Consider the following 18,272-nt stretch of genomic DNA (forward strand, 5'->3'; position numbering starts at 1 on the left):
CAAAGTCTCAGTCATAGATTTTTGGAGGCTGAGGTAATGAATACAACTGAAAGCAACTAAAGGACTCAAATAGGAAAGAGATGAGATCCAGTACACTCCTGCATAAAGAAGAGGCTGATTTTCCTACAAGAGAGGAAGCTCAGAGCAGCTGGCAGGCTCCTGCAGCAGTCCAGAGGAGAGATGCAAGTCGTATGTACTGGGAGTACAACACATAAGGGGATCGGTGGACAGATTTGAGACCTATTATATAACATGTGACTCTAGGGGAAAGACAATAAGACCAAAACAGAATTTTTTAAAAAAATCTTAGGGCTGAAATAAACAGCTCAATATAGTAAGTCATCATTTATTAAGGCTACATGTGAGGTTCTGATTCTAAATTTAAACCAAACCAAACCACAATAAATGAACTGTACTTATATAATGTTAGTGGTATGAGTTGGTAATACCTTTTTTTCCCTAGCTGTTTCAAAGAATGGTGAAGGTGAAAGCATCTTGGATTCTCTCAAGTGTGTTATATTGCTACTGCCTAAATAGCTGCACAGCATCCAATTAAATAGTGATGTTTCTGCCTGGGAAAGCTGTATACAAGCAAATGAAACCAGAAAGGTGCATGTACATGCTGGGAATACATAATTACAGTGGGAACCTATTTAAAACCCAGTTCACCATTACACATATTTGGATATAATAACCGATAAATCAGGATCCTGATATATCACAATGACACCCATCCAAATCATAAATTACAGAGTTAGCCTGAAAATTGGTATTTATTTCCACTAATGTCCATATCATTATGAAGTCCTACAACAAATGCATCTTTTTTTCTTTATGTGATTTATTTGTACTAAAAAAGAAAACTCTTTACAAAGCTAAGTGCTATTTATCAAGGATTTATTAGCAATTGAACCAGCACCAGTCTTAGGGCTGAGACTATATGCTTAAGCTCTATACATCTCCAAAAAGATAAGGTATACACACAAATAACAATGGTGTAAAACAGAATACAATAATTTAAAGAAGGGCTGAAGAGCTATTAGACTGTAAGTTTCTACAGAACTGGATGGTGTCTCCTTTACTTTTGTATTTCCAGCTCCTAGTACTAGTGCTATGGCAAACAGTAAGTACTTAATAAGTGTTCATTCATTCACTTACACAAATATTTATTAAGAGGTTACTAGATACGAGACATACAAAGACCTAGCTCCTGCCTTTGCTGAGCTTACACTCATTCCTTTGAAACTCATTTTGAATGCCCTATTTAAAGACAGAAAGAAGGACATGCAGAAAAGGAAAAGAGGAAAGTAGGGTTCGTGGTGATGAGAAGGCAAGGTAATCTGTTCAATATGATGTCAGAGCTGGAGGGACTTGATGAGTCTGGTAAGTACTCTGTGCTTTGAGATGGAAGAGAAAACAACCCTAGGCACCTTAGGAGGAGGCCGTGTAGCAATAATGGGCAGCCAAGTTGAAAACACCCAGTTTTATCATTTTCTCCAAAACTTCTTAAAGTGTTCAGCTGTTTTGAATAAAAAGGAAATATGGAGTAAAGGATAGGGGAGGAAAATGGTTAAGAGTCCAGGCCTCACCGTACTCTCGGCAAAAAAAGCCAAAACAAAAGAGTGAATATAAAAGGTGCTCTGGAAAGATATGTAAAGATAAAAAGTGGGTATTATGTTGGGGAAAGGGATTCCCAGCTAGTGCTAGTGGTAAAGAGTCCACCTGGCAATGCAGGAGACATAAGAGATGTGAGTTTGATCCCTGGGTCAGGAAGATCCCCTGGAGAAGAGCATGGCAACCCATACTAGTATTCTTGCCTGTAGAATCCCATAGACAGAGAAGCCTGGTGGGCTATAGTCCATGGGGGTCACAAAGAGTTGGACATGACTGAAACAACATAGCATGCATCCACATGTTGGGGAAAACAAGAGTATGAGATAAAAATATGGGTAGAGGGAGAAATGGAGTGGAAGGAGAAGGGGTATGGTCTGAGTTTAGAGCACTGAGATTTGATATTTCAACGATAGAGCTGTACTGGTTTGTCAAACTATCATGGGTAAAGCTGTGGACACAAGCAGCTATGGGGAGTGGAGAAAAATGATATGAATGGAATAGAAGACTCCAGAATAGAGGTGGTCAAGGAAACAAGAGGCTAATGGTTCAGTCAGCTATCACATGGCTATTCACATCATGGTGGGAAATACTGGGATGGAAAGAAGATAGAAAACCATTGCTAAAGTGTTTGAAATACCAGGAGATTCAGGAAAGAGGATGAGTAGAATAAGAGACTTGGTAAAGTTTTCATAGAGAAAAAACATTTGATATGAGCCTTGTAGCGGGTACAGAACTTCGTAGTCAGAGATTGAGAAGCAGAGGAGAAGAACTTTCAGCCTGAGGGATGGGGAAAGTAAGGTCAGAGGAGGCAGCCATGGTTGACTATTTCTGATTCAATGCACTGGATTTCCCAGACCTCTCAGGCAAAATAATCTGAAAATAATTCCACTGTATATCAGTCAATGGCTTTTATAACACATTCAAGTGAGTATTAAATATTTTCCAAATGGACCACTAACTTGTATCTATTTCTTTCACTCAAACTACTTAAATCCCATATTTCCACTAAACTAAACACTTAATGACTTAACTGGTCCGTGGCTAGTGTCCAGATAGGGACATGACCTACTATGTAAATCTGCAACTGGTTCCAGATCTGATCTCACAATGCCAGGCTAACTGGTTCTTTTCTAGCACAAGGAGATGAAGGGAGTCAGGGTCTGGGAAGGTCTTAATTTAACAGCTTATCAGAGGTTCCTTGCCCTATGTTGCTTCTCTTTTCCTACTTGGTTTCTGCTCTAACTTAAGACCAATTTTGATCCTTGTTCTTAGAACCATATTATCACAAGGTAGGAAGAAGCTTTTGAGGGTCACATGGTGCCTACTCCTGCTCAAAGACTTCCCTAAAACTTCGATCTTCACTTTCTGCCTTAACACACCTCCATTGTTTGAAAAATTATTGATTCAGGGATTGATTGCTACGTTTGTTTTTGCTATAGTAAGTTCTTAAGTTATTATCACAATGCTGAGTAGACACGACCTGTAATCTGAGCTGTATTTACCGCCGGTAGTCTATCATTTTGACATGTCTAAAAGCACCTACCACAGAGACTGAACATAAGATACACCATATCTGTCAAAACGGAATCTAAATGTTCAATGCATGTTAACTGCTTGGTAAAGAGAATAGATATGTTTTGGTTGTACTTCCACCACAAAGTTTCACGTCAAGATCTGATTTCCATTGATTTTTAATCTCTAATCCCACTATAAAATGTGCAGTCAGTGGGAGGGAATTGACATTGGAGGGAAATGGTGACTTGGATGCACGTGGCAGCATATTCATGCCCTATGTATTCAGAGAGAAACTGAGGGAAGTATGGAAGGAGGGAGGGAGGGCGGGAGACAAACACAGATTATAACTCAGCCATCGGATAAATTAATATACCTCTGAATGTTAACTTCTACTTGTATAAAATGGGTACAATAATGGCTCCTAATCAAACAATGATTTTAGGCTACGCAGTGAACTCAAGAATGTGGAACTGTACATTAGAAACTCTTATCCTATGTAAGACATCCACCATCAGATTTCACATGCCATTTAGAATACCTATCATTTTGCCTTTTGATATTTCCACTTCCTAAATACTATATGTTTATTTGTAGAAAGACTGTGTTTCAGGAAAAATATGTGTTCCTTGGGGGAGGATGCTTTGTCGAACAGCTTCTCATTACTTGTGGGAAATGCCAAGAACCTTGAAAGGGTAGGAAAAAATCATACCGGCTTCTCTGTAGCTCTCCCTGTGACAGAGCTCAAGTGCAGGCTGATTGGCTATAGAGCCACAGGGATTTGATGAAACAAAGCGTTCCACAGCAATACAGAATCCAGCGGCTTCTATCTCAAGGGAAGTACAAGATATGACCTTGGTTGATCGCGGGCGAGTATGCTAGCTGCCTAGCAAAACTCCAAAGTCCAAGGAAAAAGGCATCATGTCTTTACTGATTTACATTTCGAAGCTTTTAATATCATAATGTGATGTGCTACAAACTGAATAGGCTTACAGAAAGCATGGAATAGCATGGAATTTTCTACTACCATAGATGCTGCCTCGTTCCACATGATTTGTATCAATTCCTATATTTGTAATGATAACAAAATGTTATGTTACACAATATGTTAGTGCTTATAAAGCACTGGGTGTACCTGACATTTTAAATTTGAAAGATGACCTCACAATGAGTGAGATTTAAATAACCATATCTTAAAAGATCTGTGTGAAGCTAAATTTGATTTCCTAATACCACATAAATTTGATAGTAATCAAAAATCCTTCTTTACGGTAATTACTTTTATTTTGAAAGTAGAAAAATATATTAAAGAAATAAGATTCATCAATAATAATACATATTTCTATAAATGACTTCAGATCAGTACATACTTTAATCTAGCTGAAAAAATAAATAAAACATTTTACAAAAATTTGTGCCTCTATTTGGGGCTAGCAAATGATTTGAAATACATTTCAAGAAACAAGAAATCTTTTTAAATACTCTCACATGGGTTAACATGTTCAGATCTTTTATACAGCAAATATTAATAATCTAGGGAGAATTTTTGTTTTTTGATGTTTTGCCTTTTTTTCTCCCACTTTTTCTCCTTCCCCATAATGTTAATATGGTAAACTAAACAGACTATTAAATCAAAAGGGCACTTTTGATTAAATCAATCATTTAATTGTCTTTAAAAATGAAAAATCTCTGCCAGATTTCATTTAATACAAAGTTCAATTATCAAGTTTGAAAACTAACTATTGCCAACTACCACTGGCAATAAATGATGAGTTGAAAATTTCAGTAACTTCTTGGGTACCACAAAATATGTCTATTTTATTCAACAGGAAAAATAACATCTGTTGGACATAACTCAAAAACTCTTTACTAGCTAACTGAAGCATTGCATGATTTAGTGATCATGCCATTTGCTTACATAAACACAATCTAAACTACAGTTATTTTAGTTTAAATTTAAAACACTTTTTGTGAAATATATAAATATTAACTGAAATAAAAATGAACAAATATGAAATTAATCTATCATTCTAATACTTCAAAAAACCAATTGCTTTCAGTTTTTAGAGTAATTTAATCATTGGAGAAGGAAATGGCAACCCACTCCAGTGTTCTTGCTTGGAGAATCCCAGGGATGGGGGAGCCTGGTGGGCTGCCATCTATGGGGTCGCACAGAGTCAGACATGACTGAAGCGACTTAGCAGCACTTAGCAGCATGATACAAAGACATTCCCTGGCAGTGTAGGTAAAATTGTGTGTTCTCCTTTTCTTAACACTACCTCATGTCTTCATGCTGTGCTGTGCTAAGTCACTTCAGTCGTGTCCGATTTTTTGCAACCCTGTGGAATGTATCCAGCCAGGCTCCTCTGTCCGTCATATTCTCCAGGCAAGAATACTGGAGTGGGTTACCTGTGCCCTCTTCCAGGGGATCTTCCTGACCCAGGGATAGAAACTGCATCTTCTGCATGCCCGCAGATTCTTTACCGTTAGCACCACCTGGGAAGCCCCATGTCTTCATAATTATCATGAAAATACATTAACTGTATCAGCTACCATAAACGTAATGAATCATTTCCCCACTCCTAGACACATGACCTTCCTCTTCCCTGCCCCAATCCCCATTTTTTGGCATTGCCCTCAACCATCAACATTTTCAATTATGCATTTTCCCTGCGTTTTTGATGTTTTCCCCTTTAGACAAATTATCTATAATTGTATAGATGTATAGAGATGAATATCATTATGGCTCTTATATTTCCAAAGTGCTTTATAAATTTCATTGCCATCAATAGCAATATGGATGTACATACAATTTGTACTGTGACCGTCACCAGCACTTAAGTACTGTACTACTATTTTTTATTGGAGAGAGGAACACTAATTTCATAGAGATGAAATTTCCACAAATTCATACAATGAAGTCTCACTAGTACTACTTTACTCTCTGTTATTACTACTGTAATGCTTCAAAATATTTGCTAATTATATTTGCTATCATGTTGATTATCTTTAAAGGTATGTATCTTAATTTATATAAAAAATTTACATGTGTATTTTTGTATGCCATTAGACAATAATGCTTGGCTATACTAACTGCAAATTTCTTTCCAATATAGATTATTTTACTTTGGGCTTTTGGGGGGATCAGGTATGTTTAATACTTTTCTATTATTAAATATTTTAAGTATTTTGCAATGTGACTTTTTTATGTTACTTCAAAGCTCAGATAACAATCCTACCAAACATTTAGCAAATATGTAATTTCCCCCATGATATGAATTTTAAAAATCTTTGTCTACTTACTCCATCTGAAATGTATTTTGGTATAAGTTGTGAGATGGGTTTCTGAATTTTTCTATTTCAAACTCTAACACCAAAATCATTTATTAAATACTTCCTCCCTCACATTGTTTTATAATGCTCTATTCATATAACATGTATATATAATATATAATTCTTATCTATACTACATTGAGATTTTCTCTATTTTCTTAGACCTAATACAGTACCAAAAATGTTAAACTATATAATTTTCTACCATTATTTGATATCTGGGGTAGCTTTTCAAGATTTATGGCTTCTTTTTAAAAATATCCCTTTATTCTAATTAGCTTATTTTTCCAAATAGATTTTATTATTCCATCACCTCTAAAAAAGTCTAGTTGAGGGTTTTATAAAGATTATACTTTTATATCCACAAATTAATGTGGAAAGATTTAATAGATTTACCTTTATATCCAGAAGCATAACCTGTCTCTTCATTAATTCAAGTACTTTTCTAACTCACAATAAATCGCATTATAAAGACATGTCCAATATTATATAATTAAAGGGCAGAATGAGATAATAGAAAAGGTGAAGACTATGGGACGGGACACATAAATATATGGAGATATATATATATGTGTATATACACACACATGTATATATGTGTGTCTAATCTTAAATCCTATGTGATCTTGGGCAATATATTTAGCCTCTTTGAGCTTCAGTTATTTCCTCTGTAAATTGAAGGTAGTGGTTCTTCCAGGATGGCTGTGAAGGGTAGGAATAATGTCTATAAAGCTATTGGATCACAGCATGTGCCCAATAAATGTGAGCTATGAGAATAAATTTTAATATAACATGTGCTCAGTACTTGACATTTTACAAAGTTCTTTCATGTGTATTATCTCACTTGCTCTTTGATCTTCACAAAACCATCTTAGATGATGATGTTGTTGTTATTATCACTGTTAATATTAAGGCCAAACACATAACATACATCTTTAAAATCAAAACACAAGCTCATTTCACACTATCATGACATTTGTAAATATATCTGAAGATCAACCTACATCACACAATTACTTTGTCCCTGAATATTTGATGACATTTTTTTTATAATAATTGTAGATGTCCTCTCATTCTATTTTCTATGAGTTTTGCTTGCTTAAAGGAATGCTGTTGATTTTAGTATATGTGTCTCATGTTCAATAGTTTTATTGAACTCCTTATTAACTCTTAAAAATATGATTAATTCTCTTGGTTTTCTCGGTAGTCACATTACCAAAATAAATTCTATATTATGTAATGACATATTAATAAAATCAGCTACTTAACTGAAAAATAAAAAACTAAAATTAGTTATTTGTCATCATATCACGATATATTAAAAGCTTCCTGTGGGAAACATAAACTCAAGATTATTTAGCTAGTAATAGTTTCATTTAGCCTGTAGACTGTATTATCTTATGAAATTCCCTTGTCAGTCCTTCAAACCTCACAGTACCTTGCCTGACAGGAAGCTGTGATGCTACAGGGCAGTGGAAAAAGAGAAAGAATACAGCTTTTTTATTTTGTGGGCTTTAAATATTATTCTTAAGGATAAGAGAAGAAAGGGATGTGTAGAAAGAAGTATAAAGAGTACTTGCACATTTGGGAGAGTTTTGCTGCTGTTTAATCTCTTAAATCATGGTTGGCTATGTGCTTTCTCAGTGAGCCCAGACTTTCCACTCCCAAATACATCTTCCCCATGTTGTTGTTGTTTTTTTTTTTCTCCTAGAGTATCATTTCAGCTATGATGAGGATACATTTTTTGTGCCTAGACATGTCTTTCCGCATCCCAGAGCAGGGCATTTCCTTTGAAAAGTAATAATAATAAAAAGTCATTTTTCATTGAATCTGTTGGTTAACACTATCAAATAATCCACTAAACAAAGGAATCCACTGATGCCTCAAAAATCTTTCATTTTTCCTTAATCATGTCTTGCTTTTAGTTCAATTGTACAAGCAAAACAAAATTAGGAATAACAGTTAAAAAATCACCACAATGATACAATTGTTTTCACTGTAGAACCAAACAATCCGTCTCAGTCATGGATTTGTACTCACGGGGAAAATGATTAGAAGTGGATGGATTGACACTGTCCCCACTGTCAGCGCTTTCACTGCTGGAAACTTCATCATCTGATTCCCGCACAGAGGAGCAGGGCGAGGAGCCGTCAACTTCTTCAAACTTCCTCTTTAAAATTCCACTCATCGCTGCAGCGCTGTCACATGTACCTGTAACAGGAACGGGAGCAGCGGAGCATTGAAATATTTGACCGCTGGATGTGCAGCCAAGGTCTCTGGAGTCATTTTTATATGGCTTTTTATACATGAGCTGAGTTTTCCCTTGAAAGGATCACTAAGCAGTTTTTTAAAAATATTTTCAGAAATGAAATTAAATATGAGCATCTGACCATTTGCTTACCAAAATGTAACAATTTTTTAGACATATTTCATTTTAATGCACTACCTCTATTCCTTTTTGTTGGCAAGTTGAGAAAATCCACTTAAGTCTGTAAAATTCTGTAACAAAGATAAATGTTAATGTTCCCCAAAGTCCTAAACGATTACTGGAAGGAACACGGATAAGTATGCAAAAACTTCATACTCAAGTTTTAAAATGCAAGAAACCCAGTTAGCTGAGCACAACAAAGCGTATGCAATCAGGTCTAAATTTTAGGTAGTTTCCGCTTAACTATTACAATAAAGTGAAACGCTTCCACATGATACCTGGTTGCTGAAGCTGTCGCCACAGTTTCAGAAACCTCCTAAGGATATTTACCAGGGATAGAGCACTAATTGGGTGGGAAGAGTGAAGAGTGGGAAGTGGAGGTAGTTTCTCCTAAATTCTTTCTCTAGGCTGAATGATATGTCTTCTCTCCTTGAGCTGCCCTCTCTCCATCTTCATCATTTACCTTGACATATGCACAGGGCATAAACTTTCTGCCAATGTAAACATATTTCAGGAATAACTTATCTACATATTAGCTCAGATATAGGTAGATGGTCTAACATTGCTAAATTAAATTAACTAAGCTGAAGGTATTACTAGGTTGATTCCATTCATTCTATCTTCCATCTTATTTATGTCAGCTGATTTTAAACTCCCATTTAAGTTCTTTGTTACATTATCTAGGTACTGGCTTCAGAAATTGCTGTAATTACCTCCTTCTCTATGCAAATCACACAGCGCACAGCCTGACCAGATCCCCGGAGCTGGGCCAGCTTTTCAAATTCTATTTGGATTAGCAGCATCAGAACCACCTAAGGGGGAAATCTCAGAAATGCAAACTCTAACTAATGCAAACTCTAAAGCCTCATTCCGGATCTACTGAATCAGAAACTCCCTTGGAGGTTAGGGCCTAGGACACTGCTCTCCGAAGCCCTCCAGGTGATTCTGACACATACTCAAATTGAGGGCCATTTGCCTAATTTCTAGTCTGTTCTCCAGTAGCTCCTTCCTTGAGTGTGGCCACACACCAGCCCCAGAGTGTTATATAACTCAACACTCAATTCCTAATAAAATCTTCTGCGTCCATCACTGGTGTGACTTCTAGTAAAGTTAAGGACAGTATTAGATGTCTCTTAAGTATCATTAATTTACATTTACTCTACTCATCTATTCATGTGTTTAGTAACCAGTAGGCATATGCTTGACTCCTTCAGTGGAGTAAGGGGATACAAAAAGGAGTAGAATGTGTTACCTGCTCCCAAGAAGCAAGCATTCACTATGCTGGGCTGCATGGAATTGAGAATACCTCCAAATTCATGTTCTATTGCCTTGTTTTACTAATTTATGTCTTTTCATGACTTGTATTAACAATAGATAACTGATAGCAATAAGAAGATACTGCTCTGTCCACTCTTTTGAGAATAAAATCTCTACTCTGACTCTTCTTTTACCACTATTCAGATTGGCTTATTATTTTCTCTGTTTTAAAGAGTATGAAATGCACATAATGTTCATGCATATCTGAGCAGGGTGGAGGGGGGAAAAGATATTTTAAGTAAAGTTCCTGAAATAAAAGTAGGACAGGATATAAATTTGAAAATTGTTCACTTCAAACAAGATGCAAAGTAATTCATGAGGGAGAGAGACCAAGACACAAAGTAATACAAGATGGAAGCCCATGTTTAAAAAGTACATTTTAAAATAAGATATTACAATGGTAACACTTAAAAACCATGTCCTTAAGCGCCACTTAACCATCTGATCTCCCCCAACTTCCTTGAGAAAGGCAGATTTCTTGACAATCAAGAACACCCAACTGGCCAAAGGAAACTACATTCCAGCATGGCAAAACGTGGTACTTGGCTCTCTTCTCTTCCTTTCTCACTTCCTCAAGCATGAGAGGGGAAATGTTTGGAGGGATGCTAAGAGAATTCAAAAATCTCTTTTCCCATTGTTGTTACATTTGTACTGGCAAGACCTGAAGCAGTGGAGTTGAAGGCTGACTGCAATTTCTGTCTACATCTTTGGGACTGAAAGAGCCTAAGCTCTTCCCAGGTCAAAGGAAAAAAGGAACTGACTGCTTAAGATGGGATTAGTATCTATGCTGAAAATTAAACATTCAAATAATTACAGGTGGGTATAACTTTAACTTTGGGCTTCCCTGGTGGCTCAGATGATAAAGAATCTGCCTGCAATGCAGGAGACCCATTGAAAGCAAACAGTAGTGGATGGGAGAGAATAATTAGGAGGTGGTTGCCCTAGTCCAAGTGAGAAATGGTGATACCCTTGATTAATATGTGTTTCAGGGTTCGATCCCTGAGTCAGTAAGATCCCCTGGAGAAGGGCATGGCAACCCACTCCAGTATTCTTGCCTGGTGAACTCCCTGGACAGAGGAGTCTAGTGGGCCACAGTCCATGGGGTCACAAAGAGCGACTTACACTTTATAACTTTATAACTTCATTCATACCAGTGAAACTGGTTAAGTGCTAAACTGCTTGTGCAGCAACCAAGCATAACACCTGTCTAGTTTCACAGCCTTTAAAAAATATTATTTGAGTGTAACAAGATGTTATAACAAATTATGAGGGCCAAATGACCTATTGCTTACCAGCAGATAAACCTTGATCAAGACCTAATAGTGGAATGGTAAAAGGAGCATGTGGTTTTCTCCTACATCATCTATACTATCTCACTAGGAAGAAAAGAACACAAGAATTTAAAGGGAAGGCCTGTTAATAGAGGAGTTGTATATACTTGGTTTGCTTGTACCCTGTATTGTTTCTCTCAGAATTTGAGGACAACCATATGTAGGTAGCTAGGTATAAACGCAGGTGAGCAGAATCAATGCTTGTCCTGTGGCTGCACAGCTCCTTAACTTGTCATATATTTTCTTCCTAAAGATGAGACATAATTAAACTTGGTAGGTACGAAGCCAGTGTAAAAGTGGTCAACATTTCAAATTGGTAAACAGCATTAAAGCTCGAAGAACAGAAGATAAACCTGGACAGGCATTAATTTACTCTAAATATGATAAGCTGAAAATTTGTCTCGTTAACAGCCATTTAAATACAGCTACCATTTTCCAATTCAAGAAACACATGTTAATCAATGGTATCACCATTTCTCACTTGGACTAGGACAACCACCTCCTAATTATTCTCTCTCATCCACCACTGTTAGCCTTCAATGGGTTTTCCAGGCTGGAAGCAGAACGATAAATTTAAAATGTAAATGTGATCATGTCCATAGCTTAAAATTCTTAAGTGGCTTTGGATTGCCTTAGGATAAAGTTCAAAATCCTCAAAACGGCTTATAAAGTCTTTAACAACATACTGTGGTTAACTTCACCTTTTTGGACCATTTGGCCTTGTTGCCAGTATTTCAGCTCTAAAAATAATTCACTTTCTCCAACCTGTCTTTTCTCTCTGGACTCTAAGCCCTTTGATGTATGCATGATTTCTTGCAATCTCCTTTTTAATTTCTTTTCCCATAGCACTTACCACCTTCTAAATCTATATTATTTATTTATGTACTTTTAGGTTTATTGATTATTTTTCATCCCCTGCTGGAAGATACAAAAGTGGGAATATTTGTTTTCTCTACAGATGTTCCAAGCATCTAGAACAATGCTTTATATCTAATAGGGGCTCAGTAAATATTTGTATGATGAATGAATGAAACTCTTCCATTTCCATAGTTTAATTATGTTGTCAGTGTCTATTTTCTCTGATAGACTAAAAGCTCCATAAAGCAGAATCATGTTCATCTCATTCACCATTCTATCTCTCCTAACAAAATATCTGGCATATTTGATTAGATGAGAATCAAAATGAGATGAAATTGACCTCAAAACGTCATACAATTTCTTTTTGCTTGCAAGCAACCCAAAAGCCAATTCTAGCTAACTTAAGCACAAAGACATCTGTTGGAAAAATACTGAACTAGTTGATGCAATCTAAGATACAGCTGAAATGCAAAATTGAGGAACAGCAGGAATAAGGACAGCTTCTAGATTACGGCTGTAGAAATTCCTTGATGTGTTTTTTTGGTGTTTTTTTTTTTTTTTTAACAGCACCACTGTTACCGGGTTTAAGTCTAGCAACTTCTGTGTCTCACAGTTTAAGCCTAATGTTCCAAGGCATGAGCAACCTTTAGCCCACTTTGGGTCAGGTGTCAGTCTTGTGACCATTATACTACAGGGCCAATGGGCAAGGAGCCACCCAATTAGGTATCACTACAAAGAACCTCACCCAGAGGCTTCAATAAGCTCACCGCATTTCAAAGTCAATAGTCTCTCCTTATCTAGCACTGATTTATCTAATTTTTTCGTTTATTAATATAGTCCATGAATTCATCACTTGGCCAGCCTCTTGGTTTGGGATTCCTTTTCCCCTACACTCAAGTGCCCTTTCTATTGCCAAATTCAACTTTAAAATTCTAAAAAACATCTTATAATCTTGGGTATCTGTTATTCTTAATTAACATATACTATTTATTTCATATTTGTATTAGATGTGAGAAGCCTCTGGACACGTTTAAAGAAAAAGTAGTTGAAAAGTAGAAATGTCTCCATCTCTACTCAAAAAGATACTGATAAACTATACCAGATTTTCTATGATTATAAGTACAATTATTTTATTTAATGTATTTCTGGAAAAAATGTCAGAAACCAGAAGGCTGGAGGGTGAAAATAAGTAAGACATTGGATAAAAATGTACATTTTAATGCCTTGGGAAGAATGATTGAAACTAAATTTTGGGTATTTGTTGGAATCCTGTTCATGTTCCTCTCTTTCAACAGATTAAAAATTTCATAGCTTTTCTAGGTAACTCACTGAGTTCTTACTATCTCATTTATATTCATCTTATGTTTAATCCTTTTTTCTTATGACAGTCTGTCCCTATTTTTAATGTTTTGCTATGTATTATAAGGAAATGGCCACAGAAAATATGGCTTAAGAGCATCATCAATCTCTTAGTTCTGTACAGCAAGTTCTTTGATTTGGAGAAGATTCATTTTAGAGTTGCAAGATTTAGCAAATTAAAATAAAGGATACCCAGTTACATTTGAATTTTAGATTAAAAAAAATAACATTTGAGATATAAATTTACCTATTATTTGTTGCTCATCTGAAATTTAAATTTAACTGGGCATCCTGCTTTTCTTCTGACAACCCTAACTGGTGCTCTTGGCTCTTGGTGAAAAAGCAGAATGACTATGAAATCAAGAAAACATCTACATAAAAGATGCCACCTACCGACTGGAACTGGGGTGTCCCTGATAGTTCAGTTGGCGAAGTATCCTCCTGCAATGCAGGAGACCCTGATTTGATTACTGGGTCAGGAAGATCTGCTGGAAAAGGGACAGGCTACTCACTCCAGTACTGTTGGGCTTCCCTTATATCTCAGCTGGTAAAGAATCTGCTTACAATGTAGGAGACCTGAGTTCGATCCCTGCGTTAGGAAGATCCCCTGAAGAAGGGAATGGCTACCGACTCTGGTATTCTGGCCTGGAGAATTCCATGGACTGTATGGGGTCGCAAAGAGTTGGACACGACTGAGGAACTTTCACTTCACTTCACTTCACTAATGAACTACCACATATGAATATTCCTGTCCTTTATCAATCAGACAAAACCCAGTAAATGAAACATGTAAGGTCATTAGGGTAAATCACAAGTTCATCAAACAACTGAAAAAAAGATGAGGGGGGTGGGAGATAGTTAATAAGTTAAGGGCAAGTGTGCCCTATCACTGATGCTGGAAAAAATGCATTTAAAAGGAAGTAATTCTGGCATGGCAAGAATTTCTTTATATTGAAATGGGGAGATATTTTCAGTGAGATGCTGTTTCTTCCCTAGGCTGATGGTTCACTTGACCTGCAGGTCCTTAATTCCATGGAGGCTACTTAGACCAAGAGCTATACATGGTCCTCTCTCAGGAACAAAGAGGTGTGTCTAGAGCCCCTCTGCTCAGTTTTACCTGGGTGTATCCTTTGCATTGGTTGCTTGCTAGTTTTGTAGTTAATCAAAATGAGAGTAACCTTTAACCGCAAAGGTCATTAACAAAGACCCTTCTGCCTTGGTGATGTGGCATATATCAAAGGAGCATGTTAGCCTGCATTGTAACCTGACATGAAGGACATTTCTTCCTGGTTTATCAAAGAAGAAAATAATTTACTTTACATCCTCATCAAATTCTTCCAGCAAGCACAAAAAGCTAAGAAACCATAATAAAGTTCTTTCCCAACAACTCTGATAAGCTAAGCCTGTTCACTTTGGTCAGCAATGGGCCCAGAGCCCAGGAACCACCAATGTCAGGATTCAGTTGCACAGAAAAAGCAGCTTATTCTCCTTTACTGTTACGCAGAATGGAAAGCAATTTTGATGTTTCCTCTGGTTGCTTCACCAAATTCAAATGATGAGATGAGAAGCACTGCAAACAGGTTGATGAAAATACTGGTGTACGGCTCTTCTGTGACAGCAGGTGGGAAAAGCTTAGCTGGCAAAACCAAGATTATTCACAATGTCACACTTCATCAACTAGATTGTCTACAGGGCCAGAGAGAGGATGAAAAGGACGGTTGCTCAATTGATGGTGTGCAGGTTTTATTCCAGTACTTAAGAAAAGAGGGCTTGTCTGAAAATATCATACTGAGTATTTTCTGGTGGGATATCATTAGTTATCCAGATATGTTCCTAATTGCATGCATGCTTAGTCACTCAGTCGTGTCTGACTGTTTGCGACCCCATGGACTATAGCCCACCAGGCTCTTCTGTCCACGGGATTCTCCAGGCAAGAATCCTGGAGTGGGTTGCCATGCCCTCCTCTAGGGTATCTTTCCAACCCAGGGATCAAATCTGGGTCTCCAACGTTGCAGGTGGATTCTTTACCACTGAGCCACCAGAAAGCCCATCAGGATACAATTTTAAATGAGTTAGTTTAAATCAAAATCTTTTTCCTCCTCAGTTTTTTACAGCATGAATTTGAGTAATCTTTGTTCTGCCCTAACATTCACACTGCTACTGCCCTTACACTGTTACATGAATCAAACACTGACTATTGGCTGAAGTTGCTACTAAATAAGATAATGGTAATCTTAAGAAGTTGGCATCAGACTTCAATGCCTTGACCACACCATGCCAAATGGTCTCAGAATGCTTATGCATTTCTTTTTAAAAAGGGGGGATATCTTCTTCCACAATACTAGGCCATATCTGCCTTAACCCATTTGGCAAGAAATTAACATAGCTGCTGCCAAGAAGATAGGGATTTGGCAATGAATTCACAAGGTAAAATCCTGCAAGGTGTTTCCATGGGGCACCACCAATGTGAAAAATGATACTGGTGGTTTGCCAATTCAAGGAGTGCAAGTTAGCCAAATACATTTCTCTTGTCCAGGTGTCTGCTTAAGCCAAAAGTGCTGGGAATGCTCTTGTCTAATGAATATTTTTGTTGGAGAAACATTGGAGGGTTCCCCAATTATGTATGAATTCCTTATGCCAGAGTTAACTGTGACCTTGAGTTAAAGGTCTGAGTTACTTTATATATTTTGAATTTCAACAATTTTGTAGCTTGATGATTTGCAGTTTGAGAATTTAATTAAAGAAATGAATGCTTGCCCCCGAAACAAGTGCACACGTGCATATGCCATTTATCCATGGATTTCCTGGTTAAAAACTTCTGCTCTAGTGACTTAACGCCATTTCCTCAGCTTTGGTGGACATCCAGAACTTGAAAGAATAACTGATTGTGAACACATTAGTTTAAAGTATTCTAGAAGTCTGAGCATCTGTTGCCTCCTGTTCCTTTTACACTAGGGTCATCTCTCTCCTAAGGCAAGGTTCTTTCTCCCCTAGCTTCTTCTGCCATAGGTGCCAAAGAGTGAACTGCATCTCCTGTGGACATTCCTTACTGATTTCAAGGGTTCCTTTCTAAACAGTGTCTGTCTTTCCTAAGATGTAGTTTAGACTGCCTCATTCCTTTTATAATAATGCCAGTCACCATTTGATGAATATCTATTACGGGCCAGACACTTTGCACCTATCCTCTGTAATCTTTTCTCAAAACCTGCAGGTTAGTTTTAGCAAAGGAAACTGTGGTTTCAGAGATCTAGGTCATTGGTCCAGGAGACCTGAGCCAGACTTTCTCTGAAAAGTATTTCCTGACCAACATCACACTGGGTCTAGTGACCTCCCCACATTCACAGCACAGCACCTGGTTGATGCACTGAGCAGTATTTACTATACTGCATCAGAATTACTAGTTCACCTGACTGTTTCACATACTTGACTGTAGGGTTCTTCCTGGACTGAATATGTATTCCAGTGCCTGTTCAGTAAATGAATGGTCATCAATTTGGAACCTAATCCTGGATCAGCTACTAACAAGTGGCCTAATTTTAGGTAAGAGGATTACCTCCTCTGGGTCTCAGTTTCCACTTCTATAAAAATAAGGGGCAGGGCATACCTAGTAAGAACAGGCTCTGATGCAGTACAGTCCCCACAACCAAGGAGTACATGAGAAAAGCCTGGCCTCCATCAAAGGTGGGTGCCTCTAACTCAGCACTGTCCTGCCTCACTGTGTGCAAACTGCAGTGTCTAAGCTGATGCATGCCCTATTGGCAAAGAATGGAAGGCCACTCCACTTACTAATGCTAAAGGGGTTCTACAGAACCCCAATAAGCTTGCCACACTACCTGTCATTGGGATTAGTGTCCATATAAGATAGCCAGAACTTGGTTTTCAATGCTTCGTAACCCTAAAAACGTCGTTCATTAGTTGTTATTTGGCAACACGATATAATAGAATACATGTGGACAGAAAGCCAAAGTTGTTCCCTAAAGTTAACTTTCAGGATGCACTTTCAGTTAGCAAGAGCAGAGAGACCCAACCAGGAACATGATAAGGCTTTTAAAACTGTTGAAAACTGATCAAGTGCCTGCTGTAAGCCTATTTTTCCTACCCCAGTGACAAAAGTACCAATGAAAAATTTATTTTATATGCTTCTATTAAGACTTAGTCTAATTTCTTGGATGACTGGCAAGGCTTCCCACATTAAGGGGAACAAAAAAACCACACAAATGTGAAAGAATTTAGAACTATTACTGCAGCACTGGAAGTTAACATTTTTTTCTCCTGAGCACTTAAGAAGTTTCTCTTCAGTCGTTTAGAAATGTTCTGACTAAATAGTAGAGTAGTCAGCATAGATCAAAAGATATTTGAGAGATATGACATCCTTTTCCTTCAGAAGAATCATGGGAATAGACTGAAGTGAAAGATCTTTTAAAAACACTTCCTTGTAAAGTACCCTAAAGTGGACATCATAATAAATATGGTCAAACTTCAGGACCATACCCATCTAGGCACTGGGATCCTGCCAAAGA

General features: G+C 37.3%; 1 protein-coding gene across 1 annotated transcript in view; it reads right to left on the reverse strand.

Annotated features, from left to right (window-relative positions):
• The window catches only part of CSRNP3 (cysteine-serine-rich nuclear protein 3), a 105,199-nt gene that overhangs the window by 79,703 nt on the left and 7,224 nt on the right, over positions 1-18,272 (reverse strand). The window contains exon 2 of the mRNA XM_010858947.1: positions 8,500-8,670. Within this exon, the coding sequence (XP_010857249.1) occupies positions 8,500-8,647 (148 nt within the window). The 5' untranslated portion in view covers positions 8,648-8,670. The remainder of the gene's footprint in view (positions 1-8,499; positions 8,671-18,272) is intronic.

The sequence above is a fragment of the Bison bison genome, unplaced genomic scaffold (assembly GCF_000754665.1).
Source record: "Bison bison bison isolate TAMUID 2011002044 unplaced genomic scaffold, Bison_UMD1.0 scf7180017864452, whole genome shotgun sequence".
Taxonomy (NCBI): domain Eukaryota; kingdom Metazoa; phylum Chordata; class Mammalia; order Artiodactyla; family Bovidae; genus Bison; species Bison bison.